This window comes from Abramis brama, assembly GCF_963993115.1.
Source record: "Abramis brama genome assembly, chromosome: 6".
NCBI lineage: Eukaryota > Metazoa > Chordata > Actinopteri > Cypriniformes > Leuciscidae > Abramis > Abramis brama.
The window spans coordinates 5,117,054-5,141,774 of record NC_139968.1 but is presented as its reverse complement, the minus strand read 5'-3'; the positions used below and the strand labels follow the sequence as shown (position 1 = coordinate 5,141,774).

The window sequence follows — 24,721 nt, the reverse complement described above, 5'->3', positions numbered from 1 at the left end:
GTTAGAAAATAATAATAAAGTGCTAAGATAATCACAAATAAACAAAAGATTTTGATGCACGTCATTCATATTAGGCTATATCGTATATTCCACCCATACCCGCTACAATTGAGAATCACTTTAAACATGCAGACGCAGTTAAGACAATTTGATGTATTCCACTTAATATTCAATAAAACAATATACAATAAGATTCGTTAACAACGTGTTCTTCTAAAATGAGAGTGAGCCACAAATCCGTGAGTACAGATTACAAACCCGTGGGAACGGATTGTGAAAGCGTGGGCACGGTTTATGAATTCGTGGGTAACGTTACAGATTGCAAAAACTGAAGGCACGGTTTACAAATCTGAGAGCGCGGATTAGAAACTCGTGGGTACGGTTTATTAATCCGTGGGCACGATTTGTTAAACCGAGGGAACAGTTTGAGAATTCGTGAGTACGGTTTATAAACTGAGCGGACGGATTTCAAAACCGTCGCCACGGATTGTTTTTTTTTCTCCCACAGGTGACTTCCCGGGCTCCGTAATTTTCAGATATTTTTAATTCTCACCTTGTGTAATGTTACTCTCGACGACATCTGTTATTACTGAGGCTGACATATCAAGATGTAAGTTATATTTTTTTAAGTTTTTTTTATAACGAACGTTAACGTCTGATTAACTCTGGAGTCTGTGTTTACCTAGCAAACTGTTTCCTAGCAACCCGTTACCTAGCAACCCTTTCTAGGAGTGAGGAGTCACGTGCCGACTTGGGTTGATTTGGGCGGGGTCTGAGCCGGTGTGATGAATAATAAAGTGATGAAAAAGAATAATGCAATAAATAGTGTTTGCATTAAAGAAGAATATGATTTACAAAACAAAAACACAACCAAGCCCCTTTAACCTTTCAATCTTTTTTGTTTAATACTATGATTATAATTTTTCTTGTTGTATTTGTATTTCTTTTATGCACCTGTTCTGTATATTCTAATGCAAAGATGTAATGATATTGCCATGCCGTTTGTACATAAAAAAAAAATTAAAAAAAACTATTAGAGATAACGTTTTTTTACCATCTACAATATTTTTGCACACATCGAAAGGGCAATATATATGTTACACAGGTTTTTAAAAAACAATTTAACGCGACTCATCAATAAAATATTGTCATTTTAAAAGACACTTGAAAATGACCAATGAGAATGCCTCATCACTTTTTTTTTTTTTTAAATGCGGGACTATATATACGATTGTCATGTTTCACAGGTCCCTTTCGTCAGAAATTCTACCAAGTATCTCTGCGAAAATTTCATCTTTGGACATCTGAGCATCTCTCTGGACAATTTCATCTCTGCGACCAATACATTTACCTTACTTAATTCAAAAATACAATTTAATTATCAATTTAACTTCACATTAATTATTGTTTTTTTTCCCCTCATCATCCAACATCTCAGTAAGTATATCCATCACCCGGTGTATTTTAATAATGTTTAATTGTAGTTATATTTTAATATTAACGCAATTATCGGCCTGTAATAATTTTTTTACCGTTATAGATACTTAAAACTAAGTTAATAATTCTTGCATGAGCATGCTTTTCTTTCGGAAAAACTATTTGCAATGTTATAGGCCTAACGTATAATTTGGACGAAAGTCTTTGTTGCCGAATGAAGAATTAAAAATTAAAGGCCTCAGCTCGTGTAACGTTAACGTTATAGGCACTTGCATAAATACATCAAAACGAGTTTGAGCACTTGCGCACAGTTGCATTGAATATATTAATATATATATATATTAATTATGTTCATTATTTTATGTATGTTGTGTAGATTCAGTTATAAGTAATTTACAATTGATTAGTTAATGATTAACTAATCATTTACAAAACATGAATATGCGTTTCATAAATGTTCATTATGTTACATTTTTTGTATGTTTTGCTCACATCAGGTGAACAGTGGTTAAAGTCCACATGAAATCAAAATTGACCATATTTACTTTGTTTGCCTAAATTGATCGTTTTGTGGTGAACAATTCATCCATGCAAGTCAATCCACACAAAAACATTTTTTTGGCTTCATAATCTTTAATCAAAATCTGAAAATGCCCCTCCCCTCTGCATCGGAGGACCTTCCCTGATGACGTAGGTTTGAGGACTTGGGTTGGGAAATGCTTAACCACTCCCCTCAAACCGTTAGTCTGCTATGAGCGAGAGATGGAGAGGAGGAGCGCTAGAGTAAAACCCTGCCCTCTGTTCAATATTCCTTTTCACTGGGAAATACGTCACAACACTGGAGAAAAGTCGTTTGCAACTTCCGGTTCACGCGGACTTTAAAGACTCCATATGTTTCAGAGAAGACAGCTGTCTATACCCTCACCAGTCAGCACTTACACTACAGTACACACTACACTACACACTACAGAAGACAGCTGTCTATACCCTCACCAGTCAGCATTTATTATGTCTATGGTTACCGCAGATAAGGCGAGAAGTTTCACTCTCAGTAAACTTCCGGCTTCTGAACTGGTTGCAGTTCCACTCTGATTCCATATGAGGGCGCTCACAGGACGAGTGCAGAATAAATGGAGGTCTATGGCGCTATACACATCAAAATCCACTTTTCTCAGGATATAATTTTTTGTCTAGTAATTTGAATGTTGTATTCGAAAGGAGATGCAAAGAAATTACACGTTGCGGGGTGTTAGATTTTTTTTTTATTTTTTTTATTTTTTTTTTTTTTATTGAAAATTTCAAGAATTACAAACAAACATGGCTGCATAAAATCAGTTTCTTCAGAATAAGATACAACAAAAATATAGCCAGAGGGAGCAGCTCTCAATACAAACAGTAAATATATATGTAGTCTTAGTAACAAGAATGAGGATGAGACATTCAAATAAAAATAAATAATAATAATAAAAAAAAAAATAATAAATAAAAAAAAAAACATATAAGGGGAGAATTCAGTCATTGTTCAGCTATTAACCTCAGTTGGGAAGTGTTTTAGGGTATCATATATTTTTTGTGCTTTAGGACTTTTCAGAGTTTTTAAGGATTTCATATACAGCTTAAATTCATTTAAAAAAACAACAAATTTGGGAGATGATTTTACAATTCTACATTTGTGAATAAAGAATTTAGCTAGACATACAATTGTATTAGTACAGAGCTCATCACCCTTGCTTTGTAATATCAAACCAAATGTTATGTCATCACAGGAGATAGAGGTTGGGAATGAAGATATCTGTTGCTTAACCCATTTATGTATATCACACCAAAATATCTGTATCACATTACATGAGAAAAACACATGGTTCGTAGTTTCGACATCAATTTCACAAAATGTACATGTATTATCATCTATACCAAAGCGAAGTCTCAGTAATTCTTTAGAGGGGTAAATGTTGTTCATTACTTTGAAATGTGTTTCTTTCACTTTAGGAGGTATAGGGAGTGTTAGATACACTGTTCTTAGTTTAATGATTGACACTTTATCAAATTTTTGTAGTATGTTATTTTTATTTTGCATATTAGGATAAAGAAAATCAATAAAACAATTTCTAATAAAGTGATTGGTACATTGCTTATCCAAAACAAAGATCCCTTGAATTGATAGTGGGGCCAATTGTGGTTGTATCGGGTAATATGCCAAAATGTTTCTTGTTAGAAGGACAAATCCTTTGGGTAGTGCTTTATGTAATTTAGTAAAGTCTGAATTTAAGGGTTTGAAATTATGTTTGATGCAAAATTGTTCATAATTTAAAAAATGTCCGTTGGTATCCATTAAGTCGGCCATAGACCATACATTTCTCCCATACCAATCCTCAAAGAACAGAGATCTGTTGCGGTGCAAAATATATCTGTTGTTCCAGAGTACAGATGTGTGGGGTGAGAAGTTATGTACGTATAACATTTTCCAATACAAAAGTATTTGTTTGTGAAACTCTGACAATGATATAGGTAGTTTGTTAACACTAAAGTCCGCTCTAAGAAGAAATTCTAATCCCCCAATTTTCTTGAATAAGGTCATTGGAATACAATACCAAAAGGAGTTGCTGTGTTTGATCCAAGATTTTAACCAATTTATTTTTAAGGTTCCATTAAGGCAGTCAAAATCAATAACTTTTAGTCCTCCTTCCTTAGTGTCTTTAACCATATCGCTTTTCTTCAAATAATGTGGTCTGTTTCTCCAAATGAAGTTTAGATTAATTTGGTTGATAGATTTAATCAATTTGTTTGGAATGGCATTGGAATAGGCTGGATAAGTACATCTTGATAAACATTCCATCTTAGTTAGGTAAATTCGACCTAGTATTGATAGGTCCCTCTGTAGCCATATATTTAGTCTTGATTTGCATTCTTTAATTTTATTTTCTACATTCAGAAGTTGGCTTTGTTTTTGGTCCTTGGAGAGGTAAATCCCCAGGTATTTGATTTCTGATTTAATAGGGATATTGCAAATGTTTTTCAGTGAAGTGTCGTGTACAGCCAGCAATTCACACTTTTTTAAGTTTAATGTTAGACCTGATGCTTTTGAGAATTTTTCAATTTTGGCAATAGTTGTTGAAATTTGGTATCTATCTTTTAAGAATATTGTTGTGTCATCCGCTAGTTGGCTGATTATTATGTCTGTGCCGAGTACATTAAGTTTTTTAATATCATTACAGTTTTTAATATAGATTGCTAGCATTTCTGTGGCTAAAATGAACAGGTATGGTGAGATGGGGCAACCTTGAGGAATACCCACATTAATCTTGAAGCTTGGGGTGGTACCACTAGGTAATAGGACACAGCTACTGATATCTCGATATAATCCACCAACCCACTCTCTAAATTTGATTCCAAAGCCAAAGTGTTCGAGCACCGAAAGAATAAATGGATGCTCTACGGAGTCGAATGCTTTATAGAAGTCTAGAAAAAGAAGGAGGGGTGTTAGATTTTTTAGAGCCACTTATTTGCTTTAAAAAGTATTTTAAAGTGTCAATGACGTCATACACATCGTACGACCAGAGATACTGCTTTACGGCAATCCTTCAGTCACTCTGGTGCGTTCGCGCCATAGACAGTATATAAACTGGACACAGCGACCCCATAGGTTTCAACGGAGAGAAGTTGAAGCACATTAGGAGCAGTTACTTCCTGATTGCCAAGCGTACTGCAGACTCAAACTGAGCTTGATGACGTAGATGTGACGTGAGCAACCTGTCTGACAATTGTAAGTCTTCTAATAGCTGTGCCAAAGAAACCACCTCTATAACACAATACTTGTCTTGAATGATGATCAGAAGTTTCCAACGTCGAAGTCTCACGGCTCTCCAGAAAAAATGGCTTTGACTAGGTGTTATCATAAAGCGCATGCAAGCTGACCAATGATGTGTCAGATTCAGAGTAAACTCACATTGAACATTAATGTGTGTGTGTGTGTGTGTGTGAGAGAGAGAGAGAGAGAGAGAGAGAGAGAGTTTGAAAATTAAATCGTAATATAGTAATAAAATAATATAATGTAGGCCTATATTAATATATTACAATTAAAACACGCTATATAATTACAATATGACATCTTAAATTAAAACATTATAGGCCTGACAAAAGAAGTGGCTAAAATCGACCTTAAAATAGCTATAAATAATAATACACTTTTGGATTGTAATCGTTTGAGTGTATATATATATATATATATATATATATATATATATATATATATATATATATATAATCGTTATATACACACACACAATAAAATAAATAAAAACAGGCAAAGTAGGCCTACATGTCAGCACAATCTTCCAAAATTATTAAAAGTGATTCAAATAGGCACAGATGCACACATACCATATAGGCCTAGGTGTTAAATCATGTGAGTTTGCCTAATAAATCATGGTAAACTTGATCAGAAACGTTTTTCTTTATTTCTTTATTTCACATTTAGGTTATGTTGGCTAGGACATGTTGTAGATGGCTTCTGACCATGATGAAAGGGATCACATTCATCTTCATGTAAATGTAAATACATGAATAACATTAACCGCGATTGACATTAAGATGTTTTTTTTTTCCATTGCCTGTATAATTTCCCCATCCCCCGTTAAGGAATGGCTCGTTACCCATACTTCATATTTAATGAAGTAGAGAAATTATTTAAAGTTCGTGGATGAATGTTACTTCATATGTTTTCACTTGCTACACACCGAATTATTTACAATTCCTCAAAACGTTGTTGAAATATTTTGTTCCGTTGCTTTTATGGACTCTCTATGGGCTTGTCCCTTGACTTTATCGGAATGCATGCCTCCCATAGACAGTACTATATAAGATGCCTCCACCTCTCCCCGACGCTCCCCTATTGATTGCGAGTGTGAGCTTCTCCTCCTGTCTATACGGTAATTTCCAGAGAGTCGCGTGGTTATGACGCAATCGTTAGCCTACTTTTACAAAAAACTGCTTCTACGGGGCCATAACATAAGATACAAGGTAATGGAGCATTTTATACATTGTCGTGTTTCTTTAGAAATAAACAATGGACAAATGGAGTCTTTAAACGCCTCAGATGTAAAGTTATTCGCTGTCAAAGTGACGCCAAAATGAATGGGAGTCAATGGGATGCTAACAGCAGGTGAAGGCTTGTTAGCCAATGGCGGCTCCCGGGGGTACCTTCAAAGTAATATAAAACGCTGACCCCCTGGTTCGCGCACTGCACTTTCTTTTCACTCGAGGCATCGACAACACAGCTGACACAGGTAAATACACGTGCTAGAAGAGTTTTTGTTTTGTTTGTTTCTGGTCCCGCTTCGGATACCACGATGCCATCAAGCGGCATCTCTGGTCGTAATCAGTCCTTCACTGACCAATCAGCGTTCATTAGCAGAATGCTAGCGTGTTATGGGCAACAACAACTCAACTTGTAAGAAATCGAAAGGACATAAGTACTCGTTCATTCAACTTTCGACCTATAACCCATGTTGAACTTGCAAAACCTAGAATCAAATCTGAGATTTCTCAACGGCAATCAGATGAAAGAGACACATTTAGCCGTCTAGCCCCATAGACTCCCATTCATTTTGCACTCATGGGCGATCGCCCCCAGTGGATCTCTGGTGGAACTACAACCAAAATTCGGTACAATAGGACTTAATAGGGAGTGGGCAGGCTCTCCGTAGACGGGCTCTGGTTACCGGATACTTCACCACATCGGACTTCAAAATAAAAGCCCTCGACAAAAATAATTTCAAAATAATTTCAAAATGCACATAAATGTACACACACGCGCGCGCGCGCACACTTACACGCTCTCTCTCTCTCTCTCTCTCTCTCTCTATATATATATATATATATATATATATATATATATATATATATATATATATATATATATATATATATATATATATATATAAACAGTGAACAGGATTCAAACTGTGAGAAACTGTGTTCTTAAGGATAATATCCAGCAGTCACTGGAGGAGTACTAAAACTTAATAGGCTTACTGATATGATTTATCTTTTTGATATTTAAAATATAATTTGTTTAACATCTGAAAAAAAAATCAATCCACAAATGCACGCGAGAGATCCACACACACACACCCTCGATGTGCTGTAGATCACAGTGTCTACAGATCCTCTGCTCTCTCTCTGTCCACACACACACACTCACTCACACACACACCCACACACACACACACACCTCTCTCTGAGAGCACAGTGAACACAGTCTCTGTACACACACACACACACACACACACACACACACCTCTCCCTGAGAGCACAGTGAACACAGTCTCTGCTCTCTCGGCTGCCATCTCTGCCTGTGCCGTCCTCTCTCTACAGCCTCACTTTATGCTCTTTCACACAGCTCAGGTATTCTGCTGGTTTATAATCTCTTTTCAGGTGTAAATAGAGTTCCATCTTCTTTTGTGATTTAGTAGCATCTTTCAAATAGGTAATGTAATTTTGTTTTTGTAATTTTATAATTTGGTTGGGCCAGATAGGGCTGTGCTGGTCTGGCTGTAGTTTCAGCATCAGCTGTGAGAGTGCGCTCCGGTGCCGGTTCTGCTCCTGACACCGCAGGGCTTCAGCTGGGATGAGCTCGGGTCACTGCGCTCCGGTGCCGGTTCTGCTCCTGACACCGCAGGGCTTCAGCTGGGATGAGCTCGGGTCACTGCGCTCCGGTGCCGGTTCTGCTCCTGACACCGCAGGGCTTCAGCTGGGATGAGCTCGGGTCACTGCGCTCCGGTGCCGGTTCTGCTCCTGACACCGCAGGGCTTCAGCTGGGATGAGCTCGGGTCACTGCGCTCCGGTGCCGGTTCTGCTCCTGACACCGCAGGGCTTCAGCTGGTATGAGCTCGGGTCACTGCGCTCCGGTGCCGGTTCTGCTCCTGACACCGCAGGGCTTCAGCTGGGATGAGCTCGGGTCACTGCGCTCCGGTGCCGGTTCTGCTCCTGACACCGCAGGGCTTCAGCTGGGATGAGCTCGGGTCACTGCGCCGCAGGGCTTCAGCTGGGATGAGCTCGGGTCACTGCGCTCCGGTGCCGGTTCTGCTCCTGACACCGCAGGGCTTCAGCTGGGATGAGCTCGGGTCACTGCGCTCCGGTGCCGGTTCTGCTCCTGACACCGCAGGGCTTCAGCTGGTATGAGCTCGGGTCACTGCGCTCCGGTGCCGGTTCTGCTCCTGACACCGCAGGGCTTCAGCTGGGATGAGCTCGGGTCACTGCGCTCCGGTGCCGGTTCTGCTCCTGACACCGCAGGGCTTCAGCTGGGATGAGCTCGGGTCACTGCGCCGCAGGGCTTCAGCTGGGATGAGCTCGGGTCACTGCGCTCCGGTGCCGGTTCTGCTCCTGACACCGCAGGGCTTCAGCTGGGATGAGCTCGGGTCACTGCGCTCCGGTGCCGGTTCTGCTCCTGACACCGCAGGGCTTCAGCTGGGATGAGCTCGGGTCACTGCGCTCCGGTGCCGGTTCTGCTCCTGACACCACAGGGCTTCAGCTGGGATGAGCTCGGGTCACTGCGCTCCGGTGCCGGTTCTGCTCCTGACACCGCAGGGCTTCAGCTGGGATGAGCTCGGGTCACTGCGCTCCGGTGCCGGTTCTGCTCCTGACACCGCAGGGCTTCAGCTGGTATGAGCTCGGGTCACTGCGCTCCGGTGCCGGTTCTGCTCCTGACACCGCAGGGCTTCAGCTGGGATGAGCTCGGGTCACTGCGCTCCGGTGCCGGTTCTGCTCCTGACACCGCAGGGCTTCAGCTGGGATGAGCTCGGGTCACTGCGCTCCGGTGCCGGTTCTGCTCCTGTCACCGCAGGGCTTCAGCTGGGATGAGCTCGGGTCACTGCGCTCCGGTGCCGGTTCTGCTCCTGACACCGCAGGGCTTCAGCTGGGATGAGCTCGGGTCACTGCGCTCCGGTGCCGGTTCTGCTCCTAGATAAGGGGTATTGTCCTAATTCAGCTCTGCACGAGTTGTTTGGTGTTGCTCTGTTTACTTTTAGGATGCTTTTACAAATTTGGGTATGCAGAGTTTCGATTTCCTCTTTTTCCCATTTTGAGAAATCTTGTGTTTTCAGAGGTCCCCATATCTCGCTGCCATACAGAGCAATGGGTTCAATTATTGCTTTTAGGATTTTTAGCCAGGTTTGAATTGGAATTTCATGTCGAATAGTATTTTTAATCATGTAGAAGACTCTCAGACTCTCTTTAGTCCCAGATATGTGTATTCGTGGGTGTGTTGGAGGACTTGGTTTCCTGCTCTGAAGACGTATTTATTTTCCCTACACCTGGATCTATTTTGAAAAATCATTATTTTTGTTTTAGCTAAGTTAATTTTGAGAGCCCACGTTTGACTGAATGTCTCTACGACGTCGAGGAGCTGTTGTAGTCCCTCTTTTGTGTTTGACAGAAGGACTAAATCATCTGCAAAGAGGAGACATCTGACCTCTGAGTCCGTCAGGGTTGGGCCGGGGGCAGTGGAGTTATTTAAGGCTTTGGCTAATTCGTTTATATAGATGTTAAATAGAGTGGGGCTCAATGGGCAACCTTGTCTGACTCCTTGATGTTGGGAGAAAAATTCTCTTCGTTTATTACCTATTTTTACAGCACATGTATTGTTTTTATACATGGTGTTTATCAAATCAAATGTTTTCCCTCCAATCCCATTTTCCGGTAGTTTTAGGAAGAGTCCTTCATGCCAGATCGAATCGAAAGCCTTCTCAAAGTCAATAAAACAAGCGAAGACTTTGGATTTATTCTGGTATACATGTTTATCGATGATGGTGTGGAGGGTGTAGATGTGGTCAGATGTTCTGTGTTTGGGCAGAAAACCAATTTGACTTTTGTCCAGAATGTTGTGGGTTTTGAGAAAGTTCTGCAATCTTACATTAATAATCGAACAGAATATTTTCCCCAGGTTGCTATTGACACATATGCCTCTGTAATTGTTTGGCTCATATTTGTCTCCTTGTTTAAAGATCGGTGTAATCAGGCCTTGGTTCCAGGAGTCGGGGAAATATCCTACACTCAAAACTATGTTGAATAATTTGATTATTGCGGTTTTAAATTTGTCGTTGGTGTATTTGATCATTTCGTTTAATATTCCATCAATGCCACATGCCTTGTTGGGTTTTAAAGCATGTAGTCTCTCTGTAAGCTCATCTACAGTGATTGGGAAATCTAGGGGGTTCTGGTTGTCTTTAATTTTTTCTTTCAGGATTTCTAATTTGGTTTTTAATTCATTTCGAGCATGATTTGTTTCAGTTGTTTTGTACAGATTTTCAAAGTGTGTCCTCCATATGTTCCCGTTTTGAATGGTCAATTCTTCCTGTTGTGGTCTATAGAGATTGTTCCAATTGTTCCAGAAGTTACTGGTCTAAGAGCTTCATGATATTGATGGCGCAGTTCTCCTTGTTTGTTTCCTTTTTGATGATTTCTTTTTCAAATTGCACATGGATGCTGTTTGGTGGAATATGTTGGTAATGTCACTTAGTGCCAGATTTATGCCTAATTTATTTTGTGAATATGTGTTAGTTATAAATTTGTCTAATAATAATTTGATAATTGGCTTTCTATTGCATTTTGATAATGTTCTGTGCTGTTTTTTGTCCACTTGTAGGGTTGTTGCAGCTTCAGTAAATGAGAGGCCTGTCTGTGCGATTCATTGTTATGAGTTCATCTTAAATATAGTGTATTGTAAACCCAAATACATTGTTCATTATAACAAAATACTGAACCTCAACACTTAGTGTTTACCTAAACCACTAAAATTCAACATGTATGAATACATTCAAACGAATACTTAACACTTAATGGAACTCTTCATCAATAAAGAGCAATAAACAATAAAAACACTGTATTGATATACAGTATATTTATGTGATTGGTCTGATCCATGTGTGCCTACATTTGAAAAGTATTTACCTTTCAGTGTTTGTATTACAATAAAAAAAAGTTAATTTCAACACACTATTAGGGTTTTTTTCACTTAAGTGCTATCTGATGCACTTAAGCATCAGCCAAGAATATGCCTATTCTTGTATTAACTCAAGCTAGAATATGTCTATAACAATTAGTGGTACACGTTACTATGCTAAAAATAATTAACAATATTTAATGGAAACAAAATAAATGGTGATTTAACAGGAAAATAATGGTAACACTGCTGCCAGTTGTTTCCTGTTTTTTTCTGTGATTCACAAGCAGAGCAGAACGCAAAGCATTTTGTATGACTCTTCTCCCCCACTCATATCCGCCTCCCAATCCAGCCCACATGAACATTAGATAAAATGTTCTCAGTATTGGTATGGCCTTGTAAGATGTCATGGTGTCTTCTGGGACAGTCCACTCTTCTGTTGTAGTCAGTAATCAGCAATCTGACATTCCTGCTTTCACTAAAGCAGGCAATACAGGCATCCTTGAAAAAATTTACATTACAATAACCTTAACTATGGCTACAGTATTTGAGGCTCTTGTAGCAGTAAGAAGAAATGTATTTCCTCTTACTGCTAGTACAGCTGAAAAAGTTTGTAACAATTATTCAATGCTTCATTGATTATATATTGCACTTCTAAAGTGAATTTTAAAAATTTTGTCTTTAAAGGTGCAGTGTGACATATGCTCAAGATGGACGCACAAGGATGTGTACCCCTGCAACCCTTGCCTCAGAGCATTTCAAGTGTAAAAAGTGTGTGTTAAATGCATAATGTTTGCCTCAAACTGTTGGAAAGTTGTACAGTACCTATTTGAAATTTGTATTAAAATATGTTTCAACCAGTCTACAAACAATGAATGTTTTTATAATTTATTTTCTTTTAGTAACACAGAAATAGGTTATGAAGGAGTGTGCTGGTAAAAAAACTAACAAAAAAGGATACCCCAACACTTCATTTTCTATGAAGCAAGAGCAAGACCTATCGAAACAGGGGCTATCAAAACAGCATAGGCCTACCCCTGTAGAAACTGTATTTTTATTAAACCAGGGGCTTTAAAACAGCTAGCCTTGCCAACTGTCCCGAATTAGCCTGGAAGTCCCGTATTTTGGGCCTAATTTATTTGTCCCGTGTGTGACCTCCCTTGTCCCGTTTTTTTGACTAGCCTATACGCTGATCTAACCACTGACTGATAAAACAGCAGCAGTGCTGATCACGACACTTGAGAATGATCACTGACACCTGTCATCATCCAATATGATGACATATCACAGCTTTTTTAATCATTGTTTTGAGACAAATCATTGTTTGATTTGTGAACATAATCCTCTGCCGTCTGGTCGCTTCCGCTTCAAGCCGGACTCGTCTCGCGCTAACGGTAATTCCTTTTCACTGTCCACGTTTTGATTTGGACAGACCCCACTATAAAACTCAACTTCCGGTATGCTATTCTGACAAAGTATGCTACATCGACAGAACATCAATCCTGGGTCCCGTGTGTGAAAGGGGCTTAACACACATAAATGCAACACACTCTCTCTCTCTCTCTCTCTCTCTCTCTCTCTCTCTCTCTCTCTCTCACACACACACACACACACTCTCTCTCACACACACACACTCAGGGCGATATGATGCTCTGTCTATAGGAGGTTTACCCGGTTTCAGCACAATAAGTAATTATTGCAGATCTTAAAGATGGGGGCAGAATCCCAGTTTTAGCTGACTCATCGGTTGCAGCTTCTTAGAAAATTAAAATTTCTACAGGTATTCCATCTGGGCCTGGAGCCTTTCCACTATTCATACATTATACAGCTTCCAATAATTCCTTTTTTTGCATCTTCAGTCAATTGGGGGAATTCCAATTGCCAATAATTTCCCAGGTTTTTCACCTTGATCATATAGTATGATTGTTTTAACCACATCAAATTTTTAGCTATTTTATTACTAGTGTCAGTTTGTTATATTGAGCTTTTAATAAAACAAGTTCTCTTTGTTTCCCAGGATTGTCTCTGGTAAAGAGTTGTTGTCAAGTTTTCCCAACTGTTTATAGTATTCTTTGGATTTAAATCTTGTGTAGCTCATTATTTCACTTCTTATATAGGCCTTAAAGGCTTCCCACCTCACTGAAGCACTTTTCTGGTCTTTATTGAACTGAAAATACTCATACATTTTCATAATTTTACAAAATCAGAATTTTGAAGCCAACTTGCTTGAAATCTAAATCTAAATGGAGCAGGGTTTAAACTACTTATTTTTAATATAAGCGTTATTGGAGCATGATCAGACAGCAAAATGCTATCATACCAACATCTTCCGATTTTGGATATCAAGCTACTAGAGATTAGGAAGTAGTCAATCCTTTAATAAGTTTTATGGGTATTCGATAAACATGAGTACTCAATTTTATTAGGATTAAGATGTCTCCAAATCTCTGTTAAATTTAGCTCATTATACCTTTTATAATTATTTTCCTTGACTGGTGGTGAGTATCATCTATACCTGTGGAGCGATCAAGCTGAATGTCCAATACAAAGTTAAAGTCACCTCCAATTATATACTGTCCAGGATATGATGAAAATGTATAAAATAAATTCTGATAGAAGGAGTGATCATCTTCATTGGGATCATATAAACTGATTAAATTAATTTAATTCACAATCAAACCATTAAGGATTATAAATCTACCCCGTGGATCTATGCATCTGAAATGGGACTGAATTGTGAATGAATATCATAACACCCCTAGCATATGAGGTGTAGGAGGAAGAAAAAACCTGCCCCGGCCACCTCTTTGAAACTCAGTTAGTGTCATCTTTTAGCAGATGAGTCTCCTGTAGAAATATTATGTTAGGTTTCATTTGTTTAAGCCTATCCATTACCTGTTTGAGTTTAACAAGTTTATTCAATCCCCTTACATTCCAACTGCAAATCTTTAACTCTAACATATTAGCTTACATCTAATGGATGATGTGGACTGAGGAGTTCCTTGCATCTGTTGATGTGACAGTTCATTTGAGCTGAAGGAAAACAAAAAACAAACAAAAAAACACCAACCCCATTAATATACACAACAATGCATTTCCCCAAAACAAAATGCATGAGAGTAACCCAAATTACAAACTTCGGTTATGAAAAAACATTGATCCACATTATATGGAGCAACATGGTGTGACCTTGTAAACATTACTCCGTTTCAAACGCGCTACAAATTGTACAATTAAACCATAATCCTTACCCAAATATGAGAAGGAAGAGAATTTATTTATTTATTTGAGCATCTGAATTTCGCTTAAATACCATATATAGGTATTTACATTAACTGTAGAATGTCATATTCATATATCATCCTAGTTCAGGTTTCTATGCACTGGCAAAAGGACGAGATAGTATATCATATAAGAGATTTACCTTCTTTTAAGTGTGAAAAAAAATAAACCAGCCCATTAGAACAAGCTATACTGCATAGATCTATTTATGTGGTACTTTACAAACCCAGAATTAAATCCTCCACTTCTGAGACGGTCTTGAAAATTCGCCGCTGATCTGCATGGGTTACTATCAGATGTGCTCGATAAAGCATGCGGTACCGAACATCCATAGATCTCAGCAGGGCTTTCATGGCGTCGAAGCGTCGCTGTTGTTGAAGGGTCTCAGCCGAGAGATCCGGAAAGTGATTAATTATTTTATCTCAATAAGTTTCCTAGCCGCTCTTAGTGTCTTTTCGCAATCTTTATAGTTCAGAAACTTCATGACAATTGTTCGGGGAGCAGAAGGACGGTTCGGTTTGATCTGGCCCACCTGATGGGCACATTCAATGATAGGAGCGACAGAAAAGGTGTCAGCCAAAACTTTGGTAAGCCAGTCCTCCAGAAAAGCACATATATCTGCGCCTTCTACTTTTACAGGTAGGCCGACTAACCTCAGGTTTGAGCGATGTCCTCGATCTTCCAGGTCTTGGATCTTGTTACTTAATGTCTCTACCGTCTCCTCTAGCCTCTTAGGCTACGTCTACATTAATCCGGATACATTTGAAAACGGCGTTTTCGTTTATAAACGCTCTCCGTCCACACTAGCGTTTTCAAGCGTTTTCGGACGTTTCAGTGTGGATGAGAAACTTTTGAAAAACGCCTGAAAACTCTAAATTCACCTTTACTGCGCATGTGTAAAACCCCACAAAAGCTCACTGATATGATTCAGATGAAAAAATAAATAATGAAGTTATCATGCAATTCTTCTGACAGGATAATTTTATTTAGTAAAATATCTCACCATTCACTGATGCGTCCAGGTCGCACGCAGACAACATATGTTTGGTCTAAAACGCGACTGCTCTCATGTATTACCGCAGGACAGCAAATGTGAGTAAATTCTGTCATCTTTGCAGAACTGTGATATGAAGAGTGTGCAATGTAGAATATTTTTAGCAACAGTGTGAAAGTGAATAGCACATAACAGGCACAATACTGGTATAAACATGAATATCTATTGGTACAATATGCGTCACATGACTAAATTTACGTCATCGTTTTTAAATCCCTCCAGTTTCACAGTCCACACTACAACGCAAAAACGGCGTTTTCAAATGTATACGCTTTGGAGTGCGTTTTCGTTTTCCTTAATAAAAACGCTGTCTCAGTGTGGACGGAAGGCCAAAACGGAGAGAAAAAGATGCGTTTTAAAACGAAAACGTATTAGTGTGGACATGGCCTTAGTTTTCTGCTGAAGTGTTGCGACGTCTTCTTCCGCATCCGAAATTCTGCCCTCAGCTTCTCCAATTCTCTTGGAGTGAGATAGCAACTCCATTTTGATATAGTTTTAATGGCTTCGATCATATCAGTGGATTGTTTAGCCAAATCACCCTTTAGCGATTGAATGGCCGAAAGAATAGCATCTGTAGCCACATTCCCAAACTCTGCTCGCTAGCCGCTTGTTTGCTAGCTTGATCCGTGGGTTGAGTCATTTTGAGATTGTAATTTCAGTTGTTGCCCTGATTTTATATTCTTTGGTGGCATAATCTCTCGTAGATCACATTCCTTAACTTTAAACACCAGTGGGTAGGCCTTGTTTTATTTCAGAGTTCTTTTTGAGAGAAAAAAGAACCCGTCCCGTCCAAATGGTGATTTTGGCGTTCTTTTTAGCGACAGCTCAAAGCAGTGCGGCTTATCGTCTACACGTCATAACCACTTGCCAAATCACCATCTTTCCATGTCTCCTTGCTAGTGTTGTGGAAGATAGTGAATCAACAGATGTAGCAGGGACTCAGCTTTTTACAAGGGCAGTCGAAGACGGATGTCCCTGGTGGAGAGCCAGACCTTTTGTCCCATGGTACTGGGGTGTAGCAGTTCTTCTTGCAATCGGCCTGGCTCTCGTGTCTCCGAACTGCCCACTAAAGATGAACATGAGCTGAGTCCCAGACCCTCTCACTTTCCTCAAACCAATGGTTTACAGCTGGAAATTCATAGGGCTCACCTGACCAGGGAAACAGGGGCAGTTGGTAACCAAGTATGCATTGAAATGGTGTTAATCCAGTTGTAGCTTGTCTCAGAGAGTTCTGAGCATACTCGGCCCAAGGAAGGAATTTGCTCCAGCCGTGTTGGTGTTGGTGTCAATATGACCGCAGATATTTCCCAATCTCCTGAATCTTCCGCTCAGTCTGGCCGTTGGACAGAGTTGTACCCAGATGTCAGACTCACTGAGACTCCCAAGTGCTGAAAGGCGGCACGCCATACCCGTGAGAATGAATCAAACTGACACGATATCCTCAGGAATTCCGAAGTGACGGAAAATGTGTTGGAACAGCGCCTCAGGCTGTTAGTAGACTCCTTAGTGGGGTCAGTTTACAAGCTTTCGAGAAGCGATCAACCGACTACCAGGATGCAGGTGTAGGTGTCCAGATTGAGGGAGATCTGACAAAAAGTCCACTCCCAAATGTGACCAGCGCCTCCGTGGTATGGGTACCAGTTTCCCTTCATGTAGGTGGTGCAGAACCTTCGACATGGCACAGACTTAGCATCCTCTGGCAATTTGGGAGACATCCTTGGTCATACTAGGCCACCAGTAACGATTACTGAGGAGCGAGAGGGTCTGTTGGCTGCCTGGGTGTCCAGAGCCCGGAGAGGTGTGGATTGAGTCCATGAGGGGCAGACGAATGGATGTTGGCACGTAGATCCACCGCTCGGACCTCCAGGGCAGAGCTGATTCGTTGCGAGTAGTTTCTGCAATATCAATTTCTTTAAAAAAAGGCACACTGATGGAGTCTCGGAGGTTCCCCCTGCCGCTGAGATAGTACAGCTCCTACCTGTGAGTGGATAAATCCTTCCTTTAGTTGGAGTAGAACCAGGCAGCAGATCGATGGCACAGTCCCATGGCCAATGAGACGGTAATTTGGTTGCCAACTGAAGACATCCTGGAACTCAGGACGTATTTCTTGCTGTGTTGTTACCTCTGAACTCTCAACAGTTGTGGAATTAAGACTTTCTTGATGACTGGTTTCTTGACAGGTTTAATACAGTTCTTTAAACAGCTATCTCCCCATTTCAGGATTTCTCCCCTGGTTCAGCATACCGTAGGTGAGAGTTGAAGCATCCAAGGGCGTACCAGGATGACGTCAGCAGTGGATCCTTCCAGCACCAGAAAGAGATCTTTTCTTCATGAAGATTTTCTATGCGGAGCGCTCCGCATTGGACAGATGGACATTGTCGACTTGCATGGGTTCTGGTGCTGGAGTTGCGACAGGTGGTGAGGCGGCGAATGTGAGTGAGCGGGTTGATCCAGTAAACAGGCATACAGGCGAAATGTGGATTGAGCGTTGAATAAAGCTTTCCAGACCAATGATGTCATCATAAATTGCCCTTTGTTGACGAATGGTGGAATTAAGTCCTTGACAGTAAGCTGTTATTAATGCAGCTTCATTCCAACCACCTGTCGCTGCTAATGTGCGGATGTATTTACCTTGATGTAAACTGAAAAGTTGATCATGCACTGACAATGGGCTCAGCGTTTGGCCAAACACCTCCTTGAACTGGGTTGGTAAATGCTGTCAAGGAATTTATCATGGGTCCACTTGCTTCCCAGATGGAATTTGCCCATTGCAACACTCTGCCGGATAGACATGAGATGATGTATGCTATCTTTGCTTGATCCTTTGGATATAACTGTGGTTGCATCTCAAAGAAGAGTGAGCAATGGAGTAGACACCCACTGCACACATCCACCTCGCAGAGGCAGACAACGAAGGTGATGTGACTAATGGTAGAAGTGTTTGTCTGACCACTTTGTTCCAAATCAGAGAATGGGTCAGGAGATGGATTCTGGACATCACTAGCTTCTGCTACTTGTTGCATTGTTATGTCAAGTCTTCTGTCCCAATAACAGATACTCCCTTTTTGTTTTTTTGGCTGGTGTCATCTATGTATCATGGTTGTTTTCCTGTTCTCCTGAGTTTCTATGCCCTGTGATCGTTTGGATTGTTGGATTAAAGTCTGTTTGTTTTATATTCTCCTACTTTGTGTGATTTGTGCATATTGTGACATAACTATATTGCCACTGTTTTATATCAGTGTTCCAATATTACCATCTTAAAGAGAAAAGTCTTCATGCATTTAACTATTACATGTCTCGTATCAAACCCTCAGACACACCACCTGCACACAGAAGGTAGGGAGATAAGTTGGGCACTCAATTATTTGAAAATGTAGGGTTTTACACCATTCCTTGCATTGTTTTCATTTATTTGATTTAGAAACACTATACCCTAGTAAAATAAGATTACTACATGGGCATTTTTTACTTTTTCACTGTTCTCTGTTAACAACTTTTCAATAAACATTTAGGAACTAGTTGATTAGGAACGAAAACAATTATTGTTCAACCATCACTGAATATTGAACAATGGTAGAACATTTTATGATGGGGGACAGTAAATCATATTGACAAAAGGTGCCCTATATTATTCTCTGAAGAGTCTTGTCTCATTTGAACATTATGTCAATCTAAGTCAAGGGAATTTTGGGAGTTTTGATTGTCCATTTTAGGAAAACCATCAAGCCTTGACTTTCTCAAACCAGCATAGCATTGTATAGGATGTAACACTGCTACCATTTCACACTTTTCCTCAGTGTGAGACACAAAAAAATGCCACCGGTCAATTTTCTTTTGATAATTCTCTATAAATAAATGAGTACATATAAGATATTTAATGTTTTTCCCTTTTTTTTGCTATTCTCTTACATAATTCTTTCTTTCTGTCAGGCGATGCAGTACATGGAGCTTCTCCCTGAAGAAAGACGACCCGTGGCTGGCACAGAAGGATCGTTATATCGTCACAGGCAACTGTTCAGACAGTTACCTTCCTATGATCACGACCCTGCATACTGCCACAGCCTGTCCGAGATGGAGCTGAAAGCTATGGCTCAGTTTGTGAAACACTATAAGGAGGAATCCTTAGGAGTGGGAGAAGTTGCCTTGCCTGGAGAAAAAGGTACAGCCAAGAAGAATGAAAATGCCCCCGAGGAACAGCCAGATGATGAGAGCACTAATGGAACAGCACAGTCTCCTCTCAGTGAATATGTAAGTTAGTGAAGGATTTGCAGATGGTTAACAGGGTAAACTAACCGGAGACATCAGTAGTGCCAACGTTAATAATAATCTTACAGTATTTACGTTTAGCATTAGCCAGCACTTTTAAATTTGGTAATGAGCCGTTTAATGTCAACTGAGGCTAGGGCACCCTTACAAAAAATAAGTATACTTCAAGTTAATTTTAAGTATACTTGTAGTACACTGTAAGTCCTAACGACACGCGATAAAAGGTTATTTTCCACGATAATCAGAGTGTTTGTCCTTTTTTTTGTCGGCGATTCTATTTTAGAAACAGTTTCTATTTTTCTGCGGCATAGCACCGTGATATAAAGTTAAGAAAACTAAACAACCGAGAGAAATATGTGTCTACTACCTCAGATTAAAGTTTTATCTGAACATCAGCATCAGGGGATAACATTATAATCTCGTTCACAGTAGAGAAAGCTGCTTACATGTGCAAAACTAACTGTGAAGACTTAAATGTGTAAACAGCTTTTGTGTCTTTATCAGCTTTTCCATAGATATACTGGTCCTGATAATCATCACACACACACACACTTGCTCCATTTCTGTAAACCCATTTTTATGAGTGAATGACGCTCAATGATATCTCATAGATATCATATATAAACGCTAGATGTCTCGTGCGCGCTGCTGGCCAATGGAGGTCGATGTCCGCACGTGGCGGCCATCTTGCTGTATATTTTTTTCCTACTATGGAAGTCAATGGGACCCAAAAACTGCCTGGTTACTGATATTCTTCTAAATATCTTCCTTTCTGTTCAGCAGAAGAAAGAAATTCATACAGGTTTGAAACCTTCTCCTTTAATTCACAGCTTCACTGTGACAAGATGGCCGAACGGTGATGCCGGAAGTGACTCCGCCTTAAGACATCTAGCGTTTATATATGATATCTATGCTCTCACCCGTTGCTCTATAGTTTTCTTCGTCAACAGCCGCTGCTGGTGAGCTCGACTAACAGCAGATATTCCTGCCGTTCCCGGATGTCAAATGTTGAATTTTCTGTCGAATTTGAACCACTGAATTTGTGGAAGCGAATCTGTAAAGCGAAATAAAATGGACCGAAAATTGCCTGTTGAATATTACTGGTTGTATTTTTAAACAGTTTGAATATTTTGGAAGTGAAATCTGAAAGGTGAATATGGATTATTGAATTTTTAATGAAAAGGTGTTTGAAATGTTTTTAATTGAAATATTCCCAGCTTAAATATTCAACCATGTTGAATTTCAGCCCATAAAAATGCAATGCATTAAAATGCAAATGCATAGTTTTTCAAGTAGTGCAATTCAACAAGCTTTTTTGTTTCAAAAACTCTTGTCATTATTTTACTTCCATTTGCAAAAAACACTTAATAAATAACAATGGGCATTAAATGCCGATAAAGGGCATTTTACAAAGTATGTGCAGGCGACAAGCTTTCTGTTTTTAACAGCTTTCATGCGTGCACAAATTTGGTAACCAACATTGATGACCACTTGCTATAGTGAGTGAACACTTTTTGTAACGGAGACAATTGCTGTATAAATATTCAGTGTTATAAGTGAAAGCTAATTAATGAAATAAACTGACATTTATTAACTGTGACCGTTTTCTTGGTCATCTGTGTTAGTATTATTTCCCCCATTTTGACTTTCTTTGTTAGCCTGTCTCCTTCATACCTGATGTTTACGCTGTACGTGTGTCTCGCAGCACTGCAGCGGCTGTGGACAGCAGGCCGCTCGGGACAGGCCTGTGGTGTATGCGGACAGGGCCGGCTACACCAGACTCTGGCATCCCTCCTGCTTCATGTGCTGCGAGTGTGGAGAGCCGCTGGTGGACCTCATTTACTTCTGGAAGGAAGGAGCCCTGATGTGCGGACGCCATTACTGCCAGAGCATCAGACCTCGCTGCCTGGGCTGCGATGAGGTAAAACACTTTCATCTTAAAGAAAATGCAATAAAGGAAAATAAGGAAAACTGAACATGATATATTCTTTAGCTTGAGATGCGTATGTGAAATAAGCACCTATGAATTCTCTCTCTGTCTGTCTCTTTCTTTCTTCTGCAGCTGATCTTCTCAGAAACGTTCCTTCAGGAGGCCAATGGCCATGCCTGGCATAAGGAGCACTTGTGCTGTTGGCTGTGTGGACAGAGTATCAGAGTTCAGTGCGGCTGTGACAAACGCCCATCAAAATAGTTCACAAAACAGTCAAATACTCCAAAATATCACCCTGGCAAATAGACAATGAACACTCACATCCAACAAGAAAAACCATCATCGATCATCAATATCAACAAAATGTTATTTGATTAAAAGTCTAGAACCTATTAAAGGGGTCATGAACTGAGAAATCAAATCTTTTGACATATAATTGTACTATAACAACATACTGTATGTTTTCCACATTGGTCCAAAAACAGCTTTTCTTGACACCAAGCTGCCGTTTCAAGGTTGTATTACATAATGAACACACAGATCAAGCCCTACTTCGTCATCATCTCCTCTTTGACCAACCCACTTTCTATATAGACAGAAAGAACAACAGGATCACTGGACTAAAATAGCATTACTGTACCTTCCAAAGAATTTTAATGTTAGGAAGGTGGCGTCTCAGTAGAGCGTTCGCATCAGTTAGAGCTTGGTTTGTTCAGATTCTTTGGTAAATGAGTTTGACGCAGGCTTTGCGGACAGACTTTATGGAAAGATTTGGACCCAACAGTAATGCGGCAACATTTATGTTAGTTGTAATGTCTAATCTATCAGTGATTTCTGATCTCAGACTCCTGTTTAGTCAACCAAGCCAGTGACTGAAATGCCAAAACTCCAGTTATAATGATGGGATGCTTGTCTACACTGCATAATAAATCTCATTTACATAGTTTGCACTCTGTAAGTTATAGTGAAAGCATTTCATGAAAGTGCAGAAATCGTGTTGACATTTGTGAGATTGCTGCATTTGTGCGCTCAACAGACTGTGAGAGTAGAGAGTGGGAGTAGATCTAAATATAATGCTATAAGCAACACTTTTTAGTTATTAGTTATTTCAGAAGCTGTAAAAGTAAAAACGTTGTTAAAGTTTTCCAAAGAGTTCCACATGTATAATACTTATTATACATGAAGAGTTCAGATGCAAAAGCCTCAAAGTGCCATCTGAAATTTTCTTCTACAATGATCATTTTTATCAAGCTCATATTTAAAGGAGCATTGCGTAGGTTCTGAAATTTCTAACAGTTACTGACACCAGTGGCCGTTAGAGGAACTGCAGCCAGTCTCATGCTCGTGGACTTCACATTGAAGGCATAAGAGACACTCGTTTAAATAAGAGGGCTAAAATTAGGCCTTTAACTTTTAAATGATGTCTTAATTATAACGTATTTGATGTGAAAATCCTACTAACATTATAAGTGCACATCAGGAAAATAAAATAAAATAGAAATGCAGTTCATGACCCATTTAATAGCACTAATCTACAAACTGATGGAGATTCATTAACAACTGACAATGATTTTTTGGCTGAATGACAAAGGACTAGTTTCTCAAAATATCTCGATAATTTCAATCTCCATGGCTGCCTTCCATGGCTAGCATTTGGCTATTTTTTCTACAAAGATATTATGCACCAGAAAACCATAGAGTTTGATGGGATGCTTAGTCACTGATGTCAATTAGTACAAAATCCCTAAACTGATACATCTGCTTATTTTGATATCCAAACTATGCACATTGATATGGTTACTTGCATTTTATTATTTGCATTTAGTATTAATGCGATTAGTATAGGCTAATGGCGTTTCAGTGCTAAAAACTAATCGTCATAATTTTAGGATAATCTCATAGTAGGCCTTTTACGAGAATAAATAGTAATGTTTTGAGATTAGCTCAATGTTTCAAGATTAAATTTGACAATTTTACAAGTAAATAAAAAGTGAAGTGCTGTCATCTGATGCTGTGGTAATTCAGATTTCTTTTGGCTACATATTCATTGTGCCACAGCTTAAAGGCACACTGTGAAACTTTTCAACCTTCATAATATATTTCCAAGACCCTTGTGATGGTACATCGACTTACAATAGGTTGAATGACACGTCTGCCATAGCCTGATGGGATCTGTATCGCTTTTACTGGCACTATGTAACTTCGGGGTTCGGGTAGTAACCCGAGCACAAAAAGAACTACAAAATTTGACTGCTTTACGGCATATGTCACTTCCCCCACCACTTCGTCAAATTTGGACGTGAGAGGCCAACCAGCGTTTGTTTTCGGCTTTCGTGCGTATGTTTTTGTCATGGGGCTGTTTACACCTGGCCACTTCATGCGTTTTCTCAGATGGGATAGCTATCCGATCGTGAAAAGACCAGGTGTAAATGCCCTCCGAAACGCATTCAAGACGGATTTGAATCCGATCGCTCAAACCACTTCAGAAGGAGGTCTGAGACGCATTCCAGACGAAACTGGACAAGTGTAAATGCATCTGGTTGTTGAAACCACATGTAAATTGTACTCCTCTCAAAAATGCTAAAAATAAAAACGTGTGAGAGCGTGTTATAGGCTATATGTTATAGACAGATATGACGACGCTACTGGAACACGCATCACCGCAGATGAACAACTGAGCATAGGCTATTCATCAAGACAACGTGCAAACTATCGCAAATCAAAGTGAAAGTAAGTCGCAGACGCTTAACACACAGTCATCATCATTAAAAGTAAAGAAATGAAATGATCTTACCAGGGCTGTTACTGCTCT

At 39.7% G+C, this 24,721-nt stretch overlaps 2 protein-coding genes across 2 annotated transcripts in view; one reads left to right on the top strand and one right to left on the bottom strand.

Moving 5' to 3' along the window:
• Positions 1-17,428, bottom strand: part of LOC311085831 (dynein axonemal intermediate chain 2-like) — a gene marked incomplete at its 5' end in the record, with an annotated part of 32,275 nt that extends 14,847 nt beyond the window's left edge. The window contains one exon of the mRNA XM_084118451.1: positions 17,264-17,428. Within this exon, the coding sequence (XP_083974577.1) occupies positions 17,264-17,428 (165 nt within the window). The remainder of the gene's footprint in view (positions 1-17,263) is intronic.
• Positions 17,429-18,100: 672 nt separating this feature from the next.
• LOC311085830 (LIM and cysteine-rich domains protein 1-like) lies at positions 18,101-23,100 on the top strand (the record flags this gene model as incomplete). Its single annotated transcript, XM_084118450.1, has 4 exons — positions 18,101-18,145; positions 19,644-19,961; positions 21,685-21,900; positions 22,042-23,100. 4 exons carry the CDS (start codon positions 18,101-18,103, stop codon positions 22,168-22,170), a joined length of 708 nt encoding a protein of 235 aa, XP_083974576.1. The 3' UTR covers positions 22,171-23,100.
• Positions 23,101-24,721: the final 1,621 nt, after the last annotated feature.